General features: G+C 36.8%; 1 protein-coding gene across 1 annotated transcript in view; it reads left to right on the plus strand.

Moving 5' to 3' along the window:
* LOC126175357 (cytochrome P450 4g15-like) overlaps window positions 1-26,009 on the plus strand; it is a 156,412-nt gene extending 130,403 nt beyond the window's left edge. Inside the window, exons 11-13 of the mRNA XM_049922106.1 lie at window positions 1,555-1,723; window positions 15,734-15,919; window positions 25,601-26,009. Coding sequence (XP_049778063.1) covers window positions 1,555-1,723; window positions 15,734-15,919; window positions 25,601-25,776 — 531 coding nt within the window. The 3' untranslated portion in view covers window positions 25,777-26,009. The remainder of the gene's footprint in view (window positions 1-1,554; window positions 1,724-15,733; window positions 15,920-25,600) is intronic.
* The last annotated feature ends 689 nt before the right edge of the window (window positions 26,010-26,698 follow it).

The raw sequence follows: 26,698 nt of genomic DNA on the forward strand, positions 1-26,698 counted from the left end.
TGCATCAGAATATAAAACTCCATTCTAACATCTAGATAGTGATATGTAGTCTATATGGAAATTATTTTTGCTTCTAATATCATACTGGGGTTGTTTATTTCACACTGTCCTCATTGTATCCTTAATATTAACCAGAAATATCACTAGACAATAAGCGTATTGGCACATAAGTGTAAGAAATACTAGGTCCGTGAAGAGGCTTCTCCAAGACGTTCTATTGTTGTATTGATGTAATACTCTTACTTCTGTGAAACAAATACTTTTTGACCCTAGTCCATTGCCCCCAGATATCATATCACAGGACTGTGTCATACTGTATGCTAGTAAAATGTAAATGTCGTGTGACTAGGGCCTCCCGTCGGGTAGACCAGTCGCCGAGTGCAAGTCTTTTGTTTTGATGCCACTTCGGCGACTTGCGCGTCGATGGGGACAAAATTATGATGATTAGGACAACACAACACCCAGTCCCTGAGTGGAGAAAATCTCTCACCCAGCCGGGAATTGAACCTGGGCCCTTAGGATCGACATTCTGTCGCACTGACCACTCAGCTACCGGGGGCGGACTGTATGCTAGTAATCCTGCAGGTCAATGTCAGCTAATGAAGTATTTGTTAGAAACTAAAGCAAAAGGAACTGCTGCATATATTTTCATACATAAGCCACATTTTTTGGAATTTTACATGAAGTGCCAGCAAAACGTACATCTTTTTGCCATTATGAAGCACTTTTGATAATAATCATTACAAAAAAAGTTGAAGTATGAATATTTGTGCATAAAATGGACTACAAATAAATATGTTATGTGATTAGCTAAGATATACTTCTTTTCAAAAATGCTACGGTGTTGTTTCTCTACTACTACTTGCTCAAATTTTACATTAGTACATTTTTAATTGCCAAATAATTACAGTTATCCACATGCTATAAGATTCTATGCCTGTTTACAACTAGCATTGTTACCAAACTGGTAACAGGGATTTAAAGTTTTCAGCTCGATATCATGAAATAATTATAAGAGACTTTTAATTTACTTGCAAAAATGCTTCAGCATTTATTGCTTAATTTTAATTATAGATTATATTATTAGACCTTCCATCATAACATTTATATAGGAATTTCAGAGAGAAATTGAATCCTATTTTCTTCTATGGCAGATGATATTAAAATTCAACAGAAATTTGGGAGACAGGGGATTACTATTTAGGATAACTGCATATCACCCAAAATAGTATTTTTATCCAATTCTTCATTCAATATAGTTTGTACTCTTTCTTCTACACCTTTATCTTTCTGATGAATAATTCTTTTACTTCTGTCATAAATTTACAAACAGAAAAATGCAATTAATAAATATCTGGTACACAAATTATCATCTGATTAAAAATTTAATGTAGTATGTATAAATGAAGTACTTAAGCCTATGATGGAACATTTATCAGTTCTTGGACCTCAAAAAAAGAAAAAAAGCTTGCCACATTATATTTATGACTCTAATACAAGTTTTTAAACACATGGTTCTAAACACAAATTTATTATTTTTTTCATCTTTTACAGCAAAAAGTCATGGATGAATTATATCAAATATTTGGAGACTCTGACAGGCCAGCAACATTTGCAGATACCTTAGAAATGAAATACTTGGAAAGAGTAATTCTGGAAACAATTAGGTTATATCCTCCAGTGCCCATTATTGCTAGGCAGCTGAAGGAAGATGTCCAGTTAGGTAAGTTAAATGAAATCTGAAGCTTGGTAGTACAAAATGAATAGGGAGTTAACAGTTTCTATTCTTATTAATGTAAAAACCCTAGGTCGTTGAAGAGGCTTCTGCAAGATGTTCTGTTATCAAATTGACAAAATACTTATACTTCTTATTTCTGTAAAACACATACTTTTTGACCATAGCTCCATTGCCCCCAAAGATCATATCACAGGACAGTGTAGTACTATATGCTAGTAATCCTGGTCATATGCTAACAAATGTCTGCTTGTGTCTGTGTATATGCGGATGGATATGTGTGTGTGTGCGAGTGTATACCTGTCCTTTTTTCCCCCTAAGGTAAGTCTTTCCGCTCCCGGGATTGGAATGACTCCTTACCCTCTCCCTTAAAATCCATATCCTTTTGTCTTTCCTTCTCCTTCCCTCCTTCCTGACGAGGCAACCGTTGGTTGCGAAAACTAGAATTTTGTGTGTATGTTTGTGTTTGTTTGTGTGTCTATCGACCTGCCAGTGCTTTTGTTTGGTAAGTCTCATCATCTTTCTTTTTAAATATATAGGCATGGAAATTGTTCTATATAAAACTTGTGTTGGACAATAACTGTGATTTGCTGGTATTGATTTTCAAACCCTTGTTACTAAAATGTTTAGTCACTTCAAACATTCCTTGTGTTGCAAAAGCTGTTATCCCCCTCTCATTATCACCATAAAATAGCAGAGAGATGCCATCATCATAAGTTATTATACTGAAAGTAGAAGATTGTACAATATCATTTACATATGCAAGAAAAATATGGTCCAAGTATTGACTTTATGGCATGCCCTGCATTGCTGTATATCATTGACTGAATGTTGAATTTTCTTGCCCCAGTTTGATAATTTACAGTTGCAAATAGTTTACAGTTTTTCAGCCACATAGACAAGAGTTCCTGAGATTCGTGTCTGATATTAAATGCTCTCAGTTCCTGTAAGTGCAGCGTATGGTTAATGAGATTGAATATCTTTGGGGGAAAAAAAAAAACACCCACAGGACTCCTCCCATCAGCTCGGTAGCTGCAGAGTTTGTGAAAAAGTTCTGTGACAGCTGTTGTTGTGTTGAAACCTTTCTGAATCCATGTTGGGTTTCTGCAAGGAGATTGTTTTTAGTGATAGAAGGCACTATGCTGTTCCAGCATCGCTGACTCAAAAATCTTGATCATATTTTTGTATATTGGCCTGACAATGATCCTTTACAGTACACTGGGAAATGTGCCTTCTTTGATGTTACAATTAATGAGCTATAACAATAATGGAAAGTTCTGGGTAGAACAAGATGTAATATACGGAAAAGGCAACCAGTCATCTATAATAGACTGATGTGCTGTGCATAAACACACATAACAGAAAACAGTGTTCACTACCTTTTGTGCTCTCTGCTCTTCTTCCAGTTGGAGGTACACATGTTCATACACACAACTACACAGACTTCCAAGCACACACTACCATGAGTAAGATTATGTTGTTAATGGTTAGGCTTCATTTCTGCTGGAGGATCCACATTTATGCAACCAATCTACTAGCAATAATAATAATAATAATAATAAAAGTGGAATTACAGTGGCTACAGGCATCCACCCCTTTGTGCTTCATTGTGTTGTTGTGAAGTCTTCATAACATATCACAATGCCAGTTAATTCAAGTAAACCTACTCTACACTACTGTTCAATTAACAGTTATTTTACTTTAAGATGTTGGCATTAGTGACTAACATAAAGAGCTGCAAACTCTCTTTCTGATGCTGCTTACAGTAACTACTCACTAAATAGTAACCATCTAATTTAAAATAACTTTTTTCATCCCACTTTAGGGCATGTTCGTAATTACCAAAACATGTGGACTATCTTCTATGAATGTTTACAACAAGTGCAATTTATTTCTTAAGTACTGTAGATGTAATTTTTATGGGTTATCTATACTAAAAAAGAGCCCGTGTTCAGAGCACTGATACCATTGTAATATTGTCTTGCTTGTAGTGGACACATAAGGTTTCCTTATTTCTTTGAGTAACTTCTACACTGTTAGTTGCTTCTCAAGATCATTTAAAGAGAGAACATGTGCCTGAGTGGAACCTGTGACTGATATCACTTACAGCCACAACATTTACAATTTTGAAACATTTGATTATTTTGAAAACGATTCGCTAGCTGCACTGATTTCTCTATTCATGCAAGACCAAGATCTCGATTTATGGTGATGCAAAATGTTGAGAAAAATAATATTAGTATGAATCAGTTAGTTCAGTTATTCCTTATATCTCAGCAGGCTATGAAGATTTCATTATTGTACATGTCATTAGTTCCATCAAACAGAGCACTAAAGATAATTCATTTATTTCTGTAGAGCTTACAACTGTGCTAACTTTTGATAAGGAAGCTGGAGGCTTAATAAAATCTGTTGCCTTTACAATTGTCATCTTATTAATACAAGATACTATCACTTTTGCATGGTTCTCCATGATAATTATGAGCGTCCCCAAATGGTGAGAATTTGTTGAATGTTGGTCATCATTTGTTGGTGTTTAGTGACACAGTAGCCACTGCACTGAGTATCAGAGTATCTTCAACAACAGTTTGTGAGGTACTATCATCACCAATATCACTGAACAGTTTTATTGTATGTCAATGTCATTTGTGGGTATTCAGGGGACAGAAACAGCTGAGTGATGTATCTGGGTATTTTCAATAACATTTTCTGAAGTACTATCAACACTGATTTTACTGAGCAGTTATTTTGAAGGTTCAATGTTTACACACCAAAAGTAAAAATTTGTTTTGCATTAATTGTATGAGACTATTTCTTGCTGTTATTTCATGTTTTCCACATATGAATTTTCTCAGTCAAGTGATAAAAGTCATGACATACCAAATCTTACTTTGGAAAACCAAAGGAAGTCATGACTATGTCATAAACATAAAGCATTAAGTCAGTCATGGTGGCTCACATATGGTTTGAAATGTAAATTGGTAGCACTGTAAGATTGGTCAACCATGGCCGTGTAATTAGTATATTCTGAATGATCTGATTGAATCTTATTGCTTTTGCTACTGTTTTGAGTAAGGGGTCTTCAGAGTTGTGTAATGCTTTAATCTTTGTTCCATGTGATAAATGTCCTAAGTTGCTACAAATTGGAGCCATACTTAACTTGCATTTATTGCATATCTCTCACTCAGCACAAAGTCCCAAGTGATGGGAGAAAAGCACAGGAGGCTGCTGTATATAAGAAGGGTGTAAAAAACAAACCCACAAAATTTCAGACACACATCTTTAACATCAGTATGCTGCAGAATTCTTGAACATATTCAAAGTTCAAATATAATACATTTCCTTGGGACAGAAAAGCTTCTGTCCACAAATCAGTGTGGATTTAGAAAGCATTACTTTGCAAAATTCAGCTTGCCCTTTTCTCATTCAGTATCCTGTGAACCATAGATGAAAGGCAACAAGCAGATACTATAGTCCTAGATTTCTGGAACATGTTTGACACAGTGCCCCATTGCAGACTCTTAACAAAGGTCTCAGCTTATGAAATTGGTTCCCAAATATGTGAGCTGTTGAAAAGTTCTTAAGTAATGTCCCGGATGGTGAGTTTTCATCAAAGACAAGAGTATTGTCAGGTGTGACCTAGGGAAGTATGATAGGGCCACTCTTGTTCTCTATATGCACAAACAATCTGATGTCAGGATGAGCAGAAATCTGTGACTGTTTTATGATGACACTGTGTATACATGAAAGTGTCATTCTTGTGTGACTGTAGGCTTCTGTGACTGTAGGTATGGACAGAATTTCAGTTTGGTGAAAAAAAATCTTAGTTTACATGAATGAGTAAGGAAAATAATCTGATTATGTTCAAATACAATATTATGGGTGTGCTACTTGAGACAGTCATATCAATTAAATATTTAGGCATAATGTTGCAAAGTAATATGAAATGGAACAAGCATGTAAGGATGGTAGTAGGGAAGGCGGACAGTCAGCTTTGGTTTGTTGGGAGAAGTTTAGGAAAGTATAGCTCATCTATAAAGAAGACCATTTACAGAACACTAGTTTGATCCGTTCTTGAGTACTGCTCAACTGTTTGGAAACCCTAGCTTCTTGAATTAAAGCAAGACAGCAAAGCAATTCAAAGGCGGGCTGCTATGTTTACTTGTAGGTTCAGTCAATATGCAAGTAATATGGAGATGCTTCATGAACTCAAATGGGAATTCCTGGAGGGAAGACAACATTCTTTTCATAAAATTCTATTGAGAAAAATTTAGAGAACAGGCATTTGAAGCTGATGGCAGAACAATTTTACTGTCATCAATCTACACTTCACATAAAAACTTGAAGACGAGGTAAGAGAAATTAAGGCTCGTACAGAAGCATATACACAATTCCACAAACTGTGACATGGTTTCAAATTGAACACTAACCCAGAAATAGAATAAATTTCCTTTATTTAACATCTATGGTCACAAATTTTCATGTCATCAGACTACTGGTTTTGGTCTACACACAGTTTTATTATAAACACAGCTGTTTCTCCCTCACTCCATTTGTGAGTGGAATAGGAAAAGATTTGACTAGTAGTGGTACATGGTAACCTCTGCCATATATCATACACTGGCTTGCGGAGTATGTATGTAAATGTAGATGAATTAAACATTGTTCATGTTGCTTTTTGACAAGTAAATTTTTATTTATTGGAAACCTGCTCTCATCTGTTGCATTCCCATGTGATGATGTCAGAGATCCTATTAACAGTGCAAAATGATTCTAGTTTTTCTTTGCATTGCTGGGCTAAGTAATATATTAGGCTCCAATAACAATAAACCTTGAACACTTTTGTGCTTGACTGGGCACTTTTCTAATAACTTTTCAGTTACTTAGATTAGTGCAATTTGACTACTCAGATCTACACACCAGGAAATGGTGTAATGTTGTGTATGCATTGATGTAATGTAATTAATTGAAAAATTTTGCTATGTGAATAGGTGTATGTGAAGATGGGGCTGGCAGTCCCAAAACTGATCAGGCATTAAAGAAATTAAGAACCATCTTATAACTGTTTTTCTTAAAAATGCTTAACATTCTACATAAATAGTTTTGAAAAATACCAGTCTATTTAAAGCAAATGTCCTTTGACATCAATAAAAAGTCCACTATAATCAAAAATTGCCAAGATCATACAAACACATGACACATCTTCCATCCAACAAGTAGTACTGTGTTTCAATGGAGACATTGGTCCAGTTTGTTCAGTATATTCCACATGATGAGCAAGAGAGTCACTGAAAATATAATACGCATTTCCCAAAAAGTCAACTGTTTCCTACTTTACAGCTTGAAGAGATATGGGACAGGAAAGCTGTTTACAGAGTGCACCTGGGTGATAGTGCCTGTCAGTGAGAGGTTCAGCATACTAAACAATGGAGTTCCTGTCACCTGATCATAAGGACAACAAACTTTCAGCAGAAGAAAGGACAGCTATACACAGCCTCAAGACAGATCATCATTAAATCATCCTACCTGTAGACAAGGTTCCATCTTTGTTGTTATGAACTGCATTGACTATCTTGTGGAAGGCCTTTGCCAGCTTTCTGAATCCTCCACCTGTAAACTCCCATCCCAGAAGTACAACATAACCTCCCTTAGGTACTCCTCAGAACCACTCCCCTGAATCCATTTCTCCCCTCATCCCCAAGACACCCCACACACCATATTCTACATACTCCCCAAAATCTACAAACCCAACAATAGTGGCCGCACCATCGAAGCTGGGTTTCGTGACCCTATTGAAAGAATTTCAGCCCTCACTTACCAACACCTCCAACAAATTGCCCAAACTCTAGCCTCCCACATCAAGGATATCAACCAATTCCTTCATCACCATCCACACCCCTCTACTACCTGGATCCCTACATCACTTAGCTGCACACCAAAGTCCTTGATGTCTGTGATCTCGCTACTATCGAATACTACCTCTCACAACGTTGCAAGAGCAGCCAAAGATGGGGTTCATGTGTGAGTGAGGTGTGCCTGCTTGTGAGAATGATTAGAATGGATTAGATTAGATTAATACTAGTTCCATGGATCATAAATACGATATTTCGTAATGATGTGGAACAAGTCAAATTTTCCAATACATGACATAATTAAGTTAATTTAGCAACATAATTAAGTTAATATAACAACTTTTTTTTTTATTTTTTATTTTTTATAATTTTTTTTGTTTGGTATTTTTCTTTTTTTCTTAATTTATATCTAAAAATTCCTCTATGGAGTAGAAGGAGTTGTCATTCAGAAATTCTTTTAATTTCTTCTTAAATACTTGTTGGTTATCTGTCAGAATTTTGATACTATTTGGTAAGTGACCAAATACTTTAGTGGCAGTATAATTCACCCCTTTCTGTGCCAAAGTTAGATTTAATCTTGAATAGTGAAGATCATCCTTTCTCCTGGTATTGTAGTTATGCACACTGCTATTACTTTTGAATTGGGTTTGGTTGTTAATAACAAATTTCATAAGAGAGTATATATACTGAGAAGTTACTGTGAATATCCTTAGATCCTTAAATAAATGTCTGCAGGATGATCTTGGGTGGACTCCAGCTATTATTCTGATTACATGCTTTTGTGCAATAAATACTTTATTCCTCAGTGATGAATTACACAAAATATGATGCCATATGCAAGCAATGAGTGAAAATAGGCATAGTAAGCTAATTTACTAAGATGTTTATCACCAAAATTTGCAATGACCCTTATTGCATAAGTAGCTGAACTCAAACGTTTCAGCAGATCATCAATGTGTTTCTTCCAATTTAATCTCTAATCAATGGACACATCTAAAAATTTTGAATATTCTACCTTAGCTATATGCTTCTGATTAAGGTCTATATTTATTAATGGCGTCATACCATTTACTGTCCGGAACTGTATGTACTGTGTCTTATCAAAATTCAGTGAGAGTCCGTTTACAAGGAACCACTTAGTAATTTTCTGAAAGACATTATTGACAATTTCATCAGTTAATTCTTGTTTGTCAGGTGTGATTACTATACTTGTATCATCAGCAAAGAGAACTAACTTTGCTCCTTCATGAATATAGAATGGCAAGTCATTAATATATATTAAGAACAACAAAGGACCCAAGACCGACCCTTGTGGAGCCCCATTCTTGATAGTTCCCCAGTTTGAGGAATGTGCTGATCTTTGCATATCATGAGAACTGCTTATTTCAACTTTCTGCACCCTTCAGTTAGGTACGAATTAAACCATTTGTGCACTGTCCCACTCATGCCACAATACTTGAGCTTGTCTAGCAGAATTTCATGATTTACACAATCAAAAGCCTTTGAGAGATCACAAAAAATCCCAATTACGGGGGGAGCAAAAGTCTTTCCCAGATTAAATAAAAAAGATTTAAGGGACTATGCTAGATACAGATAATAATTAATTCATAAAGTTTTGGATGGATACACTTCCACATGTTTATGTCTGTTTTCTCAAATGGTTCCTTAATTCATGAAGTTATTATGGATACAATTCTACATGTGCTCTGGCAGCATGTGATTTCTTCCCTGTCTCTTTTGTTACGATGGGTACTCTTGCAGCAAGGTAGGGCATCATCACATTGTGTTTAATTTGTTTGCGTTTCTTGGCTGGAACATTTCCCGACAGATGGAGCAATAGAGATGGTCCTTCGTCACAGCCATCGCATTCCCCATAAATAACCTCTCTTGACTTTTTGGGTCTTCATTTCACCAGTTCCTGATGTCCACACTCTTACGGCACTAATACAATATGTTGCAGAGATAGTAATTAATGGAAGAGATATTGACAAAGATGTGGAGAGAAATTGAGTATTGCCTAGAATTTCTACAGGCAACAAACAAAACACTTGTGGAAATGAATCCATAAAAACTTTGAGTTAAACTGCCATTTGGAGTAAAATGCATTGCTGCATCTAGCATAGTTCCTTAGAAATAAACTTTCATTGTCAGGGAATGACTTTGTGCTTAGCTTGTACAGTACTGGTGGATTTATTAACATTTCTTAACAATACCTTAATTTAAACCACAGGGACAACCAAACTTAAAGCATTCTCTGACTTTTTTTTAAAAGAAATGAACACCTATTTTTACTGACTCATAATTTTCTTGACTATTCCCTAAGTATTCCTGGCCTTCCCTGACTTTCTTGAAATTGTGAACCATCTGTAAGCATGACACAAGACACAAAAATAATTTTCATACACTTTGAACAATGGGAAATCCAGGATGGAATATGGACAATATTATGAAATGGAAAGACTGCTACTCATCATATAGCGGAGATTTTGAATCACAGACAGGCACAACAAAAATACTACTAAACACATAAACACATAAACACATAGGATTTTGGCTAGAAGGCCTTCTTCTGAAATAGACAACACATACGCGCATGACACACACACACACACACACACACACACACACACACACACACACACACACATGACCACTGTCTCTGTATACCCTGGACAGGCTTCGAGCCACTGCACATGAGCACATGATGAGAGAAGCAGTCTGGGCTGAGTAGCGGGAGTTGCTAGGGTGGGGAGAGGGAGGGAGAGTGGGTTTGAGTGGGAGATGGTATAGTGCTGCTTGTGGGAGCATACAGGGACAAGCTGGAGAGAGGATACAGCAGCTAGGTACAGTCTGTAGATTATATGGAGGGCAGGGGGAATTGGGGAGGGGGGGGGGGGGAGCAGAGAAGGAGAGAAGTAAAAATACTGTGGGTGCGTTGGTGGAATATATGGCTGTGTAGTTCTGTAATGGGAACAAGGAAGGGTGTAGACAGGTAAAGGATAATGACTAACAAAGGTTAAGGCCAGGAGGTTGCAGGAATGTAGAATATATTGTAGGGAGAGTTCCCACCTGTACAATCAAGAAAAGCTGGTGTTGGTTGGAAGGATGTAGTTAGTAGAAGCTGTGAAGCAGTTGTTGTAATGAAGAACGTCATGCTGAGCAGCATGCTCACCAGCTGGTTGTAGCACAGTGGCCTCGGCTTAACTTGTAGATCACATGACTGGTTTCACAGGTAGCCCTGGCTTTGATAGGATGGGTGATACTTGTGACCTGACTAGAGTAGGTAGCAGTGGAAGGATGTATGGACAGGTCTTACATATAGGTCTATTAGGGACATGAGCTATGAGGCAAGTGGTTGGGAGCAGGGGTTATGTAGGGATGGTTGAGGATATAGTGTAGGTTCGGTGGGAGGGGGCAGAATACCACTGTGGGATGTGTGGGGAGGATAATGTGTAGGACATTCCTCATTTCAGGGCACAATGAGAAATAGTCAAAATGCTGGCAGAGAATGTGATAAAATACAATACAACAGAATAGGTCGAACAGACCTAGATGCATGATCTGGCCCATACGTCCTTCCACCACCACCTACTCCAGTCTGGTCACAAGCATCATCTATCCTATCAAAGGCAGGGCTACCTGTGAAACCAGTCGTGTGATCTACAAGCTAAGCTGCAACCACTGTGCTTCATTCTACATGGGCATGACAACCAACAAGCTGTCTGTCCAAGTGAATGGCCATTCACAGACTGTGGCCAAGAAACAGCTGGACCATCCAGTTGCTGAGCTCGCTGCCCAACACACCATTATTCATTTTAATGACTGCTTCACACCCTGTGCCATCTGGATCCTTCCTACCACCACCAGCTTTTGTTAACTGCCGTGGTGGGAACTCTCTCTATATTATATCCTACATTCCCGCAAACCTCCTGGCACCGACCTTCGTTAGTCATTGTCCTTCACCCACCTATCCCCTACTTCCTGTTCCCACAACACAGCCTTCTAATCCATAAGTGCACTCACAGTCTTTTTACTTCCCTCCTTTCTTGTCCCCCCCCCCTCCCCACCCCTGACCACCCACCCCACGTGCTGCATGAGTTGTATACCTACCAACTGCACTTAGCTGCCCTAGCCTCTCTCCACATTGTCCCTGTACGCTCCCACAAACAGCACTAAACTGTCCGACACCCATATACTGCTCTCTCTCCCCATCCTCACCCCAACTACCCCCTCCACCCAGACTGCTTTTCCGATCATATGTAGTTGCTCACAGTCTGGACCCAGCAGCCAGAGACAGTGTTCATGTGTGGGTGAGCTACATTTGCATGAATGTGTGTGTGTATGTGGTCTATTTCAAAAGAAGGCCTTCTGGCCGAAAGCTTATGTGTTTAGTGGCCTTTTTGTTGTGTCTGTCTGCAACTCAACATCTCCACTACATGGTGAGAAGCAATCTTTCCTTTTGATATAATTTGACTTCTTGTCTAGGGTTGAGAATGGAATCATGTATTCTGGTGCAAAGGTGTAAAATTAAATTTTCTGAGAGGTAGAAAGAAAAAGTTTGTTTGTATTTCAGTTACAAAACTGAATTATTTCTAAAAGACCATTTACTTTTATCTCTATTTCATAAGACTGTAATACTGATGAAATAAGATACAAAAAATTACATTTTTTAAATTTCAAATACTAGCATTAATGCATGACACAAAGGGTGGAGGTTACAGCTAGTGAAACGAATGAATGAACAAAAATATAAGCAAAAAGATACATTGCTGCTCAACGTTGATAAGACCCATTGAGTTGCAGACAGGCTCAACAAAAAGACTGCTACGCCTTACATCTTTTGGCCAAAGCCTTCTTCAGCAAAGAAAACACATACATTCACACAATCAAGCACACCTCAAGCATGAAAGACCACTACCATTGCTTTGGCATTTAATGTACTATGTGTATAGAATCTTAAACAGGGTAATGATTGATGAAGGTGAAGGATTTTGTATGTATGCTACAATCATTATAACTAACCAATGTATTTATTATGTTGTGCAAAATTTAGAGAGTCAGTACTCAGCATACACTGTATAAAATTTTATTGTATTCACATCATTTTTGTATGAGCATCATAAGCACTTGATATATGAGATTAAGCTGCACATGGAAGGATGAGATCAATCAGTCTTTCCCAACTCCACTCACAAATTGACCAAACTAATAATGGGATGAGGTGCACTCTGCCACACACTATTATTTTGAATTCTGGGTTACATATGTTGAGAGAACTATGGTTGTGCAAAATTAAATGCAAAGTCAGTAAAAAATATTTCTGAAGACTTGCTAATATTTAGAAATTGTTGCAATTTGTGAAGTCAGTTGAATCTTATCCATGTGTAATTTCCCCAATTCAGATATCCTCTCTATGTGTAACAAATGTCCCAAACTTTCTGTAAACATTAATCCTGTAGATTTTTGTGCCTGTAAGCCATTGGACCTAATTTAAACAATTTGCATTAAGGTTACTGTGACAAATTTATTAACATCTAATAAAATAATTTTGTCTTAATAATTATTATTCTAATACAGAGAAACAAATATTTAAAAAATATCACAAATTTACTTGAACTTATATTCTCAATTCTGTAGACATGAAAAGTCACAAAAAAGGCATTGCATAAAATACCAAAATCAGATGGTAGATATGATCAAATAATAGTACTAAGGGTCAACCACTATCTCATTAAATTCTTGAAGAAAATTCAGGAGAGAAAGACCTTTGTACTCATTTCAAGAACTGCATAAATTTAAATTCTTTATCAAGTTCTGTTAATATTTAATGTTATCATACTTACTAATCAACAACATCTACAGTCACATGATTACTCTCTCAATAACAGTTTCATGCCTAGCAGAGGATTCATCAAACCACCTTCAAGCTATTCATCTACCAGTCCAATCGCGAACAGCACATGGAAAAAATGAACACTTAAATCTTTTTGTGCAAGCTTTGATTTCTTTTACTTTATTATTATGATCATTTCTCCCTGTGCAGGTGGGCACCAACAAAATATTTTCACCCTCTGAGGAGAAAGTTGGTGACTGAAATTTCATGATGAGATTCGGCCACAAAAAACTCCTTTGTTTCAGTGATTTTCGCCACAATTTACTTATCATATCAGTGGCACTATCTCCCCTAATTTGTGATAATACAAAACAAACTGCTCTTCTTTGAACTTTTTCGATGTCTTCCATCAGTCCTATCAGAGGCAAATCCCACACTGCACAGCAGTACTACAGAAAAGAGCAGACAAGCTTAGTGTAAGCATCTCTTTAATAGACCTCTTGCATTTTTTAACTGTTTTGCCAATAAATTGCACTCTTTTGTTTGCTCTCCCCACAACATTGTTTGTGTAATGATTCCAAATTAAGATATTCATATTTGTAATTCCTAAGTATTTAATTGAATTTACAGCCTTTTGATTTGTGTGATTTATCATGCTACTGAAATGAAATGAATTCCTTTTAGTACTCATGTGGATGACTTCACACTTTTCATTATTTAGAGTCTATTGCCAGTTTTTGTACCATACAGATAGATTGGATTTGCAACTGGTTTTGATCTTCTGGTGATTTTAATACACTATAATGATGGCATCATCTGCAAACAATCAAGAGCAGATTGTCTCCTGAACTATTCGTGTAGATCAAGAACAGCAGGGAGCTTATAAGACTTCCTTATGAAACAATAGAAGGCCTATAATACTTCCTTGTGGGACACAAGATACTACTTATGTTTTATGTTATGACTTTCCATTAATTACTATGAACTGTGACATTTCTGACTGGAAATTTTGAATCCAATCACACAACTGAGACAATACTCCATAGGCAAGCAACTTGATTAGAAGTCACTTGTTAGGAACTGTTTCCTAATCCTTCTGGAAATCTAAAAATATGGAATCAATTTGACATCCCCTGTTAATCGCTTTTATTACTTTGTGGGAATAAGAAGCTAGTTTTGTTTCAAACGAATGATATTTTCTGAACCCATGTTGGCCGTTTGTCAATAAATCATTTTCTTTGAGGTAATTCATAATGTCTGAACACAGTATGTTTCAAAATCTTACTGCAAACCAGCATTATTGATATGGGTCTGTAAATCAGTGGATTACTCCTATTTCCTTTTTTGGGTATTAGTGTGACTTGTGCAATGTTCTAGTCTTTAGGTACAAATCTTTCGACAGGCAAGTGGCTGCATGTGATTGCTAAGTATGTATTATTGTATCACCACAAACTGAAAGGAAGCTGATTGGTATACAATCTGGACTGGAGACCTTTCCTTTATTAAGTGATTTAAGCTGCTTTGCTATACTGAGGATATCTACTTCTCAGTTACTTGTGTTGCAGATGTTCTTGATTCAGATTCTAGAATATCTGCTTCATCTTCTTTGGTGAAGGAATTTCAGGAAATCATGTTTAGTAACACTGTGTTAGTGGTCTTGTCCTCAGTAGCATCACCATTGTTATCCCACAGTGAAGCCATTCATTGTGTCTTGCTGCTGGTGTAGTTTACATATAATACAAATCTCTTTTGGTTTACTACCAGATTTTGAGACAGGATTTTGCTGTGGAAACTATAAAAGCATCTCACATTGAAGGTTGTATTAAATTTTGAGCTCCTGTAAAACTTTGTCAATCTTGGGGATTTTGCATTCCTTCAAATTTGGCATACTTTTTTTGTTGCTTCTGCAACCATATTATGACCTGCTTTGTGTGCTATGGTTGATCAGTATCATCTCTTATTAATTTATTTGGTATAAAGCTCTCAGTTACTGTTGACACTATTTCTTGAATTTGAACCACATATGGGCTATTCTTACTTAATGAGATTGGAAGGAATGGAAACTGTCTCTTGGGAAGATATCAAGTGAATTTTTATCTGCTTTTTGAAATAGATGTATTTTGTGTTTACTTTTGGTGTGTTTGGATGTTACAATATTCAGTCTCTCTACAATAATCTAGTGGTCACTGACACCAATATCTGTCATGATACTTACCATGTGCTCAGATTTATCTCTTCCTAAGAGGCCAATTATGTTTTTGCAACCATTTACACTGACTGAGCTCCTGAACTAATTGTTCACAACTGTTACAGCATCAGGTGACTATCTTCTCCCTGCTGGCTGCACAGTTGTGATTGGAACATACAAGGTACATCGCAATCCAGAGATCTACCCTAATCCAGAAGAATTTGATCCAGACAACTTCTTACCAGAAAAAATGCAAAACAGGCATTATTATGGTTACATTCCATTTAGTGCTGGACCAAGGAGTTGTGTTGGTAAGTCATTGTTAATAACTATTTATTTAGACTTTGGCTGTGTACTGTAGTATTGTATTGGACTTTTATCAGACATTTTTATTTTCTATCATATAGACTGCACAAATTTATGTTAGGGAAGACAATTGTTACACTATGAATATGATACCATCAACAGAAATACAAATACAGATGTTTCATTCCACTGTTGAGCATATTTACATGCAATTGGTGTTGTCAGTGTTAACACAATAATAATAATAATAATAATATAAACTACGACATGACTAACATTATTAATTACAATATAATAATCCAAGATGGATTAAAAACTGATGAGTGACATGTTATATGATGATTAAAGTACCGGGTGATCAAAAAAAGTCAGTATAAATTGGAAAACTTAATAAACCACGGAATAATGTAGATAGAGAGGTAAAAATTGACACACATGCTTGGAATGACATGGGGTTTTATATTATTAAAAAAAAAAATGTATTGCAAGACGCATGAAAGATCTCTTGTGTGCGTCGTTTGGTGATGATCGTGTGCTCAGCCGCCACTTTGGCACTTTCGTCATGCTTGGTGCTTGGCCTCCCAGGTCCCCAGATCTCAGTTCGTGCAATTATTGGCTTTGGGGTTACCTGAAGTCGGAAGTGTATCGTGATCAACCGACTTCTCTAGGGATGCTGAAAGACAACATCCAATGCCAATGCCTCACCATAACTCTGGACATGCTTTACAGTGCTGTTCACAACATTATACCTCAACTACAGCTATTGTTGAGGAATGATGGTGGACATGTTGAGCATTTCCTGTAAAGAACGTCATCTTTGCTTTGTCTTACTTTGTTATGCTAATTATTGCTATTCTGATCAGATGGAGCGACATCTGTCAGGCCTTTTTTTAATGTTTGTATTTTTTTGGTTCTAATAAAACCCCATGTCATTGCAGGCATGTGTGTCAATTTGTACCTCTCTATCTACATTATTCCATGATTTATACAGTTTTCACATTTATACTGACTTTTTGATCACCCGGTATAACATAATCACATATATATTAAAATGTACAAGAAAATATAAATATTTGCCTCTCATCTTCACCTACTTCCTTTGCTGCTTGCTCAAGGTACAGAGTGAATAACACTGGAGATAGGCTGCAGCCCTCTTATCACTCCCTTGTCAAATACTGCTTCCCTCTTATGTCCTTTGACTCCTATAACTGTAGTCTGGTTTCTGTGCAAGTTCAGAATAACCTTTTGTTTCCTGTGTTTAACCTCTGCTACCTTCAGAATTTCAAAGCATGCATTCCAGTCAACATTGTCAAAAGTGTTCTCTAAATATACAAATGGTATAAACATAGGTCTGCCTTTACTTATCAAATACTGCTTCCCTTTTATGTTCTTGGACTCATAATCACAGTCTGGTTTCTGTACAAGTTGTAAATAACCTCTGCTACCTTCAGAATTTCAAAGTGTGCTTTCCAGTCAACATTATCAAAAGTGATCTCTAAATCTACAAATGGTATAAACATAGGTCTGCCTGTACTTACTTTTCTTCTGAGAGCTATCACAGTGTCAATATAGTCTCTCATGTTAAAATGATCTTCTCCAAGTTTGGCTTCTACCTGTTTTTTGATCCTTCTGTAAATAATTTGTATCACTATTTCTGTATTTTGCAACCGTGGTTTGTTAAACTGATAGTTAGGTAACATTCACACCTGTCAGCACCTGCTACCTTTGGATTTGCAATTATAGTCTTCTCAAGGTCTGGAGGTATATCCCTTGTCTCATACATCTTACACACCAAGTGGAATAGATTTGTCATGGCTGATTCTCCCAGGAACCTTAATAATTCTAAGAAAATGTCATCTACTCCATGGGCCTTGTTTTGACATAGGTCTTTCAGTGTTCTGTCAAACTCACATCTTAGTATCATATCTCCCACTCATCTTCATCTATTTTCTCACCATTTCTATAATATTACCCTCAAGTTCATTTCCAGTGCACAACCCTTCTGTATGTTCCTTCCACCTTTCGGCTTTCTGTTCTTAGAACACGCTTGCCATCAGAGCTCTTTATATCCATACAGCTTCCTCTCTTTTTTTCAAAGTTCACCTAGTTAAGCACACATATAAGTCCTTGCATTTCTTGTCTAGCCATTCCTATTTTGCCATTTTGCATTTCCTGCACTTAATGGTCTCCCAGTTCAATAACAGACACAACACCATTGATTCTGTCTGGATAACATTCAAGTGATTACCATTTTATCTTACACTTCTGTTTGTATTTCACAAACATTAGGCTAGCACATACATTTAATCTACATCTTCATCTACATGAATACTCCACATTTCACACTTAGGTGCCTGATAGAGGTTTCTTCAACCACCTTCACACTACTTCTGCACTATTCCATTCTCTAACAGCACATGGGAAAAATGAGCACTTAAATCTTTCTGTACAAATGCTGATTCCCCTTACTTAAATATAATTATCATTACTCCCTATGTAGGTTGATCACAGTAAAATATTTTTACATTCACTAGAGCAGCTGGTGATTTAAATTTCATGAAAATATCTTGCTGCAGTGAAAAACACCTTTGTTGTAATGATTGCCACCCAAATTTTCTTATCATATCCATAACACTCCCTCCCCTATTTTGAAACAATACAAAACAAGTTGCTCTTCTTTGGACTTTTTCGATGTACTCCATCAGTTCTATCCAGTAAAGATCCCATACTGCACAGCAGTAATCTAGCAGAGGACAGACAAGTGTAGTATAGAGAGTCTCTTTAGTAGACCTGCTGCATCTTTGAATTGTCAAGCCTATAAAACTTCCTTTTTTTGCCTTCCCTACAACATTATCTATGTGATTGTTCTAGTTTAAGTTGTCTATAATTGTAATTGTTAGGTATTTAGTTGAATCAACAGCCTTTAGATTTGTGTGATTTATGGTGTAACCAAAATTTAATGGATTTCTTTTAGCACTCATGTGGATGACCTCACACTTTTCCTGTTTCAGTGACAATTGTCACTTTCCACACTATACAGATATCTCCTGTCTAAGTCATTTTGCATTGGATTTTGATCGTCTGATAACTTTACTAGATGGTAAAATTTATACAGATTAGGAATAGGGAATGCCTGTAATACTTTCTTGGAGAATTCTAGCTGTCACTTCTATTTTACTTGATTATTTTCCATAAATTTCTATGTACTGTGACCTTCCTGACAGGAAATCAAGAATATGGTAACATAACTGAAGTGATACTTCATAGGCAGTTTATTTGATTAGAAGTCTGTTGTGTGGAATGGTCTTAGAACCATTCTGGAGATCTAGAGGCATGGAATCAGTTTGAGATCTGCTGTCAGTAGCACTCCTTACTTGGTGTGAATAAAGAATTATGGTATTGTGTTTTACAAGAACAAAATTTTTGGAATCCTTGCTGACTGTGTGTCGACAGACCATTACCATTGAAGTAATACATAACGTTTGAACAGAGTATATGTTCCAAAATCTTACTGCTATTTGATGTCAGTGATATGGGTATGTAATTCATCTGATTAATCTTATTTTATTTTTTGAGTATTGGTGTGATCTGTGGATTTTTCTAGTCTTTAGGTGTGGATTTTTCATCAAGCGACTGGTTGTATTTGATGTTAAGTATGGGGCTGTTGTGTCAGCATACTATGAGATGAATGTATATGGTATACTAATCTGGACCAGAAGGCTTATCTTTATTAAGCAATTTAAGTTGCTTCACTATGTGAGGATATCTCATTCTAAGTGACTCATGTTGGCAGCTGTTACTGATTTGACTCTGAAGTATTTACTTTGTCTACTTTGGTGAAAGAATTTTGGAAAACTGTGTTTAATAACTCCAGTTTTATGGCACTGACATTAGTAACATTATAATTGGTATTGCACAGTGAAAGTAGTGATTGCGTCTTGCAGCTGGTGTGCTTTACATATGACCAGAATCTCTCTTTATTTTCAGTCAAATTTTGAGACAGTTTTTCATTGTGGAAGCTATCACATTGAAGTCCAGGCTAAGTTTCAGGCTTCAGTAAGACATTGCCAGTCTTGGAGACTTCGTGCTGTTTTAAATTTGGCATGTTTTTCTCATTACTTCTGCAACAGTGTTCTGACCTGTTTTGTGTATGATTTGCATTCAGTACCATCTTTTATTAATTTATTCAGTATAAATCCCTCAATTATCAATGAATACTATTTCTTCTGAATTTAAGCCACATCTGTTCTACAATTACAGAATTAGTTGGGAAATAGTGGAGACTGACTCTTAGGAAAGCATCAAGCTAATTTTTAACAGCTAAATGACATGTATATATCACAGTGCTTCATATTTACCGGGGGTTATTTGTTGCTAAGAGGTTGAGTATGTTTTCCCAAACATTTACACTTTGAGTGGACTCAAGAACTAACTGCTCAAAATAATTTCCAGAGAAAGCATTTAGCACAATTTCTAATAAAGTTTTCTACTTACCACTGGCTTGAACATGTATTTTCACCAACATGCCAAGGATAGATAGAAGTCACCACCAACTATAATACTGTAAGTAGGATACCTATTTGATATGAGATCCAAGTCTTCTTTGCAATGTTTGGTAACTGTATCGAGTTGGAGAGTCAGTAAAAGGAACCAATTATTAATTTATTCTGGTTGTCAAGTATAATCTCTACCCATACTAATTCACAGGAACTATCTACTACAATTTTATTGTGAGATAAACTCATTCTCACAGCACCAAACACACCACTGCCGAGTGTATTCAATCTGTTCTTTCTGAACACTGTTAGGTCCTTTGTGAAAATTTTGGCTGAACTTATCTCTTGATTTAGCCTGCTTTCAGTACTTATAATGATTTGAGCTTCAGTGCTTTCTATTAGCACTTGGAGCTCTGGTTATTACTCAACACAGCTATGACAGTTTACAACTGTAATGCTGATTGTTGCTATGTCTGTCCTCTTCCTGTGTCTGTCCCGCACCTTTTGAGACTGAAGCCCATTCTTTACTTTCCTGAGGCCTTCTAACCCAGTGGTAGTCACCTGGTCCCTACCTCCCACTAGTGGGCTTTCCAGCTTTCAAAATGTGTGGCGGGTGGTAGGTATTTTAAAAACAATTTCATTGGGTTTTCATAAAATCTTGACACAAAGTCTTTGGTAAGTAATTGTTCTTATATGCCTCCACTTGCTGTAATTCTGCTTTATAAATTTATTGAAGTAATGTTACTTCCACACTTTATAAACCGCCATATTTGTGGATCTGGTTGGTGATTAGAAAATTTTACTACTGACAGAAATACAAAAGTGGATGGCAGGTAAAGAAAGTTGACCACCCTGTCTGACCTGAAAAGACCTCAGTCCATTCTACACAGCCCCCCATTACCCATATAGCCACCCATGTGAACAGTGGACATCTGTCCCATTAAGCAAACCCGAATCTCGAGCACTCTTTGATGCAGTTTGAGAAATCTCCAACCTAAATGGTTGCAGAACTGTCTGAGCCACTGATTCAGACCTTCCACTGTGGCTATAGCAAAGGTCCACATTACCTCCATTACCCACATAGCCACCCATGTGAATAGTGGACATCTGTCCCATTAAGCAAACCCAAATCTCCAACACTTTACCGAGCGGGGTGGCGCAGTGGTTAGACACTGGACTCGCATTCGGGAGGACGACGGTTCAATCCCGCGTCCGGCCACCCTGATTTAGGTTTTTCGTGATTTCCCTAAATCACTCCAGGCAAATGCCGGGATGGTTCCTCTGAAAGGGCATGGCCGACTTCCTTCCCAGTCCTTCCCTAATCCGATGAGACCGATGACCACGCTGTCTGGTCTCCTTCCCCAAACCAACCAACCAACCAACCATCTAACACTGTTTGATGCAGTTTGAGAAATCTGCAACCTAAATGGTCGCAGAACTGTCTGAGCCTCTGATTCAGACCTTCCACTGTGGCTGTTGCAAAGGTTCATAGTTGGTCCTGTTGATGATGCTACAAATGATGAGCTCTGCTTTCATCTCATAGGCAAGATTGGTAGTCTTTATCACTTCAGCTAGCCCAAACCAGAGAATCTCTTCTGATCCAAAGTGATGCACATCGTTAGTACCAATGTGAGCCACCATTCTGCAGCTTGCTGCACCCTGTCTTCTTCATGGCATCTGGAAGCACCTGTTCCATATCCAGAACGACACTGAGTGCACACAGCCTTGGCAGCCATATCCCTAAGGAGCCCCACAATGTACCTAAAACTGGAGCACCCAACTACTAGTAATCCCACCCTCTGTGAATGCTCAGATGTTGTGAGCCAGGAGTCTTCCTTTGGAACAGGGCAAACAGCTGCATTGGACTCAGCGCCTTTGTCAGCCATAGACAGCACCTGAAACCTATTTGGAAGACAACCGGGAAGGCCTTTCAATCAATCCCCCGGAAAGTCTTTCACTGCCTGCCACACCTTGAAATAGCCTTCCACTTGACCAAGGGGAGGTGCCATCCTTGTAACCAGGGCAGTAACAGTAGTGTACCAATTGGGGTACACTAAGGGCTTGTAAGTCATATCTTTCCCCCTCCCCCCTCACGACCAGCCCCTCCTCATTGATGCCCATTGACAACAGCCTCAGGCTGCATGACCAAAGCCAGAAAACCTGAAGCCATGAGCAAACAGTCACCAATGCCACTCACTCCTGAACACAGCAGACACAGTCCCTATCCATATTGAAGATGGCGGAATTATATGGTTGCAGTTACTGAAGTGCCGAACTGTAGATACAAACACACTGCTGCTGCAGTGATGGGAGTTGCCATTCAACTAATGAGTTCTACAACTGTAACAGGATGTACACTTGAAAACAAACACCTGTTGCAAATATAAAAAGTGGAAATATACACTACACAGTTATTAAAATGTAGAGGCTCATCACAACTCATGGACAATTGCTTTTCTCTTATGTGCTGTTGCTGAGATGGGAGCTGTTGCCCAACTAACAAGTTTGACACCTGAATATTTTGAGATAATATCATTGACAATAAATTTCATTAACATCTATCTTCTACAGAGCACAGTTCATAAGAAACTAGTCAGTTATGCATTGTTCTCAAAGTAAGTCACCAAACATTTAATATGATAGAGGTAAAAACACAATTATTAAGGACAGATTAGGAGACACCTTTCATAAGTATACTAAACATACAGCTAGGTAGTATCAGGATTCCAGCTTTTACAAGCACTTTAATAAAAGATTGTGTGATAGTTATGTGTGAACTTTCAATGATACTGATATGAGTGATACAGATATGTTGTCGTGGTGATTTCCAAGTGTGGACTTTATACATAACTGTGGATACCAACATGGAAATGTTGAGCACTTGCTTACTAGGTGTGGACTGACAATATTTGTGTGGGGTGGAGTAAATAAAGACCAGCAGAATGATATTTTGTGATTTTTGGTAATTACATATTAGTTTATAAAATGGTAAAGGTCAGAATTAACATTAGAGTTAATCAATTGAATCCAACAACAATCTGGCTTAACAAAATGGTAATTGGTTAAGAAAGCATTAAAGTAATTAATACACTGTATGCCTCCATGGCAGAGTACCAACTTCCATGTAAAATTTCCATGTTCATAATTTTGCTAATTTATTCAAACACTTAATTAAATGCTTAATTAGACAACCAAGAGCATTATTAGGGTTAGAAAAATTAAATACAGATCTGGGAATTAAAAAAGAGTAATGGCTCTAATGACAAAAGTAATTTTGGGTGTGGTTCAACTTTAATTATGAATATTACTTAAGTGAATGAGTTTCAAGGAAACTAAAACTAGTTATTGGAAAGAGTGAAACATGGGTTTTCTAATGAGCAGCATCAATCTTCTGAAAGCTACTGATTAGCTCACACTGATTTACTAATTTCTCATAATTAACCAGATATTAACAAAACTAAATATACCACTAGACTCAGCAGGCTGAAAACTACAACATGAATAATGAATTTCCATATGTACAAACAGTGTTTAGGCAGTTTTGGGTACATACGCTATAGTCATTGCATGTTTAATGAAACACACTCAAAAGATAAGTAAAAAATAGTTATTTAAGAGTAGTAGAATAACAGCAGGTGGCTTAATTCCACTTTGCAGTGTTTCATGTCCATATTTGCCTCGGAAATGTCTTACAGTTTAAAATCTGGTTTCAGAATCTTTGTCTTACCATTATATAATCTATTTGAAACCTTACTGTTCACCAGTTGTCTACCAAGTATGGCCTATACAACCTCATTTCATAATTTTTAAGCCCTATCCTTTTAAATCTACTGAATTTCAGTCCCCCATCACAATTAAAGCTTTGTCTCCCTAAACGTCTGAATGATTACTTTTATGTCATCATACATTCTCTCAATCTCTTCGTTCTATGGAGCCGGCTAGCATATAAACTTTTACTATTAAAGTGACTGTCTATCTTGGCTATGATAATGCCTTCACTATGCTGTTCATAGAAGCTCACCTATGTCCCCATTTCCTTGCTCATTATAAGACCTATTCCTGCATTACCCTTTATTTGATTTTGCATTTATAATCCTGTACTCAATTGATCATAATCTTGTTCTTCCTGGTACTGCACTTCAATAATTCCCACTATATCTAACTTCAAGCTATATATTTTCCTTTCTAAATTCTCAAACCTACCTACCTACCTACCTAATTCCACACTCTAACCCACAGAATGCCAGTTTTGTTTCTCTTGATGATGACTTCCTTCTGAGTAGTCCACATACAGAGTTCCAAAAGGGGGATTATTTTACGTCTCAGATATTTTATCGAAGAGGATGCTGTCATCATATAACCACACAACAGAACAGCATCTTCTTGAGAAAAATAATGTTTATTGATGTATAGGTCAATCAATCATCCACACTGTTGTTCCTACAGCTACTGAAAAGTTGGCTTCCACTCTTCAAAAACCTTAAGTTAGTCTGGCCTTTCCACTTTGCATAGTACCACTCCAGTGGGTTGTACCTATGGTTATAGCTATCTGCATCACTGAGGCATGCAAGCCACCACTCCTTGCAAGATTCAAGACTCATGTTGTAATGTCACTTTTTTGAGGCCCCTCCCTGCACTTCTGCACACTCATTACCTTTCATATTGGTTATTTCACTAGCCTATTTCATAATAATTTTAAATTTTTGCACCCTTTCTTCCTTTTTACCATTATTTGTCTTAATAATTTCAAACATTCCTCTGATACCTTTCTTGTTCTCTCCATATTCACTGAGAGAAAAAATTATCTATATTTCTGTTTTTCAATGGCTTATATGTTTGATACTGTTTTTTGTTTGTCTTTTATTTCTTTCTTACATCTAAATGCTGTCTTGGAAGATGCTTTTTCCTTTTTATTAGGTGTTGTATCTTTCTATAAGTTTTCTTTCCCATGTCCTCATTTTATTCAGCAGCTTGCTTCATTTTATTCCTGGATTGTACCATACTTATTTCACTACATGGTCATTGTTGAATGAGAAAATTATTTTGTAACAAGACATTTCTTGTGAAATAGTTATCTGTTAAAACAAGTTTTAAGGATAAAAGAATCACAATTATTGTGATGTAATACTATACTTTCAGAAATTTCTCATATATTCAAATTCACCATAACATTTTTTTCTTCCATTACAGGTCGCAAATACGCCATGTTGAAACTGAAAATTCTCCTGTCAACTGTTCTGCGAAATTACAAAGTTGTGTCTGACATAAAAGAATCAGAGTTTAAATTGCAAGGAGACATCATATTGAAACGTACTGATGGTTTCCGCATAAAAATTGAACCAAGGAGGTCTGTTAAAGCAATGTGAACTGTAGACTATACAACTTCCACTAAAATTCCAACAAAAATTTGCTCAAACACTGCTGGGAAACAATTTGTGCTACTATCAAAAGTGTTGTCATATTTGTCCCACAGTCAATAAAAAACAGCTTACTGTTAGAAACTGGAAACAGTTTGAAAATACGTGTGGCCATTTTTTACTCAAACTATGTATGAAACTGACTTTTTCTACACAGGCAATAAAACTCTATTATAAATGTATTGTTGTTATGGTATTATTATTATCCTTATTATTTCTATTACACATACTACTATTGTTAAATTTTGTAACATAAAGATGGAAGACTGATTGTAGAGATGGTGTAAATTATTGAAAATAAACTAATGAGAGAAAGAGAGAAATTCCCTGAAGTTTCATACTACCCAACATTCACATCCTTAATGCAATAAATCTGTTTTAGTTCCATCAGTTTTCTCAGGGCCACAAAAAATAAGTGTAAACATGAAAACAATTTTCATGGTATAGGACTTCCTGATACTGTGGGTCAGTTGACTAGGCTTGCTTGACTAATCATGTGCACATTCAAACCACAGTTTTATAGTTACTGCAATATTCTTCAATAGCGGGCTGTATGATGTTGATGCAATAACTATATTTACTCATTGATTTATGGCTAAGTCTTCAAGTTATGCTGGTGGTCTTTTTGCTGAAAGGGGAATTTTTGCACCGTCTATGGTAACTGGAGGGAGGAATGACCCATCACACAGCTTTAGTGTGGCACAGAAAGGAGTTATAAATATAAACTCGAATTATTTCTGCTTCACAACTACCTCTATTCCACAGAAGAATTTCTGGATAAATAGTAATACCATTTTTTGTGTGTGTGAAAGAGAGATCATGTGTGCAATTATAGTTGTGAACTGATTTGTTCCCAATCATAGAAGGTGAT

This window comes from Schistocerca cancellata, chromosome 3 (genome assembly GCF_023864275.1).
Source record: "Schistocerca cancellata isolate TAMUIC-IGC-003103 chromosome 3, iqSchCanc2.1, whole genome shotgun sequence".
Lineage (NCBI taxonomy): Eukaryota > Metazoa > Arthropoda > Insecta > Orthoptera > Acrididae > Schistocerca > Schistocerca cancellata.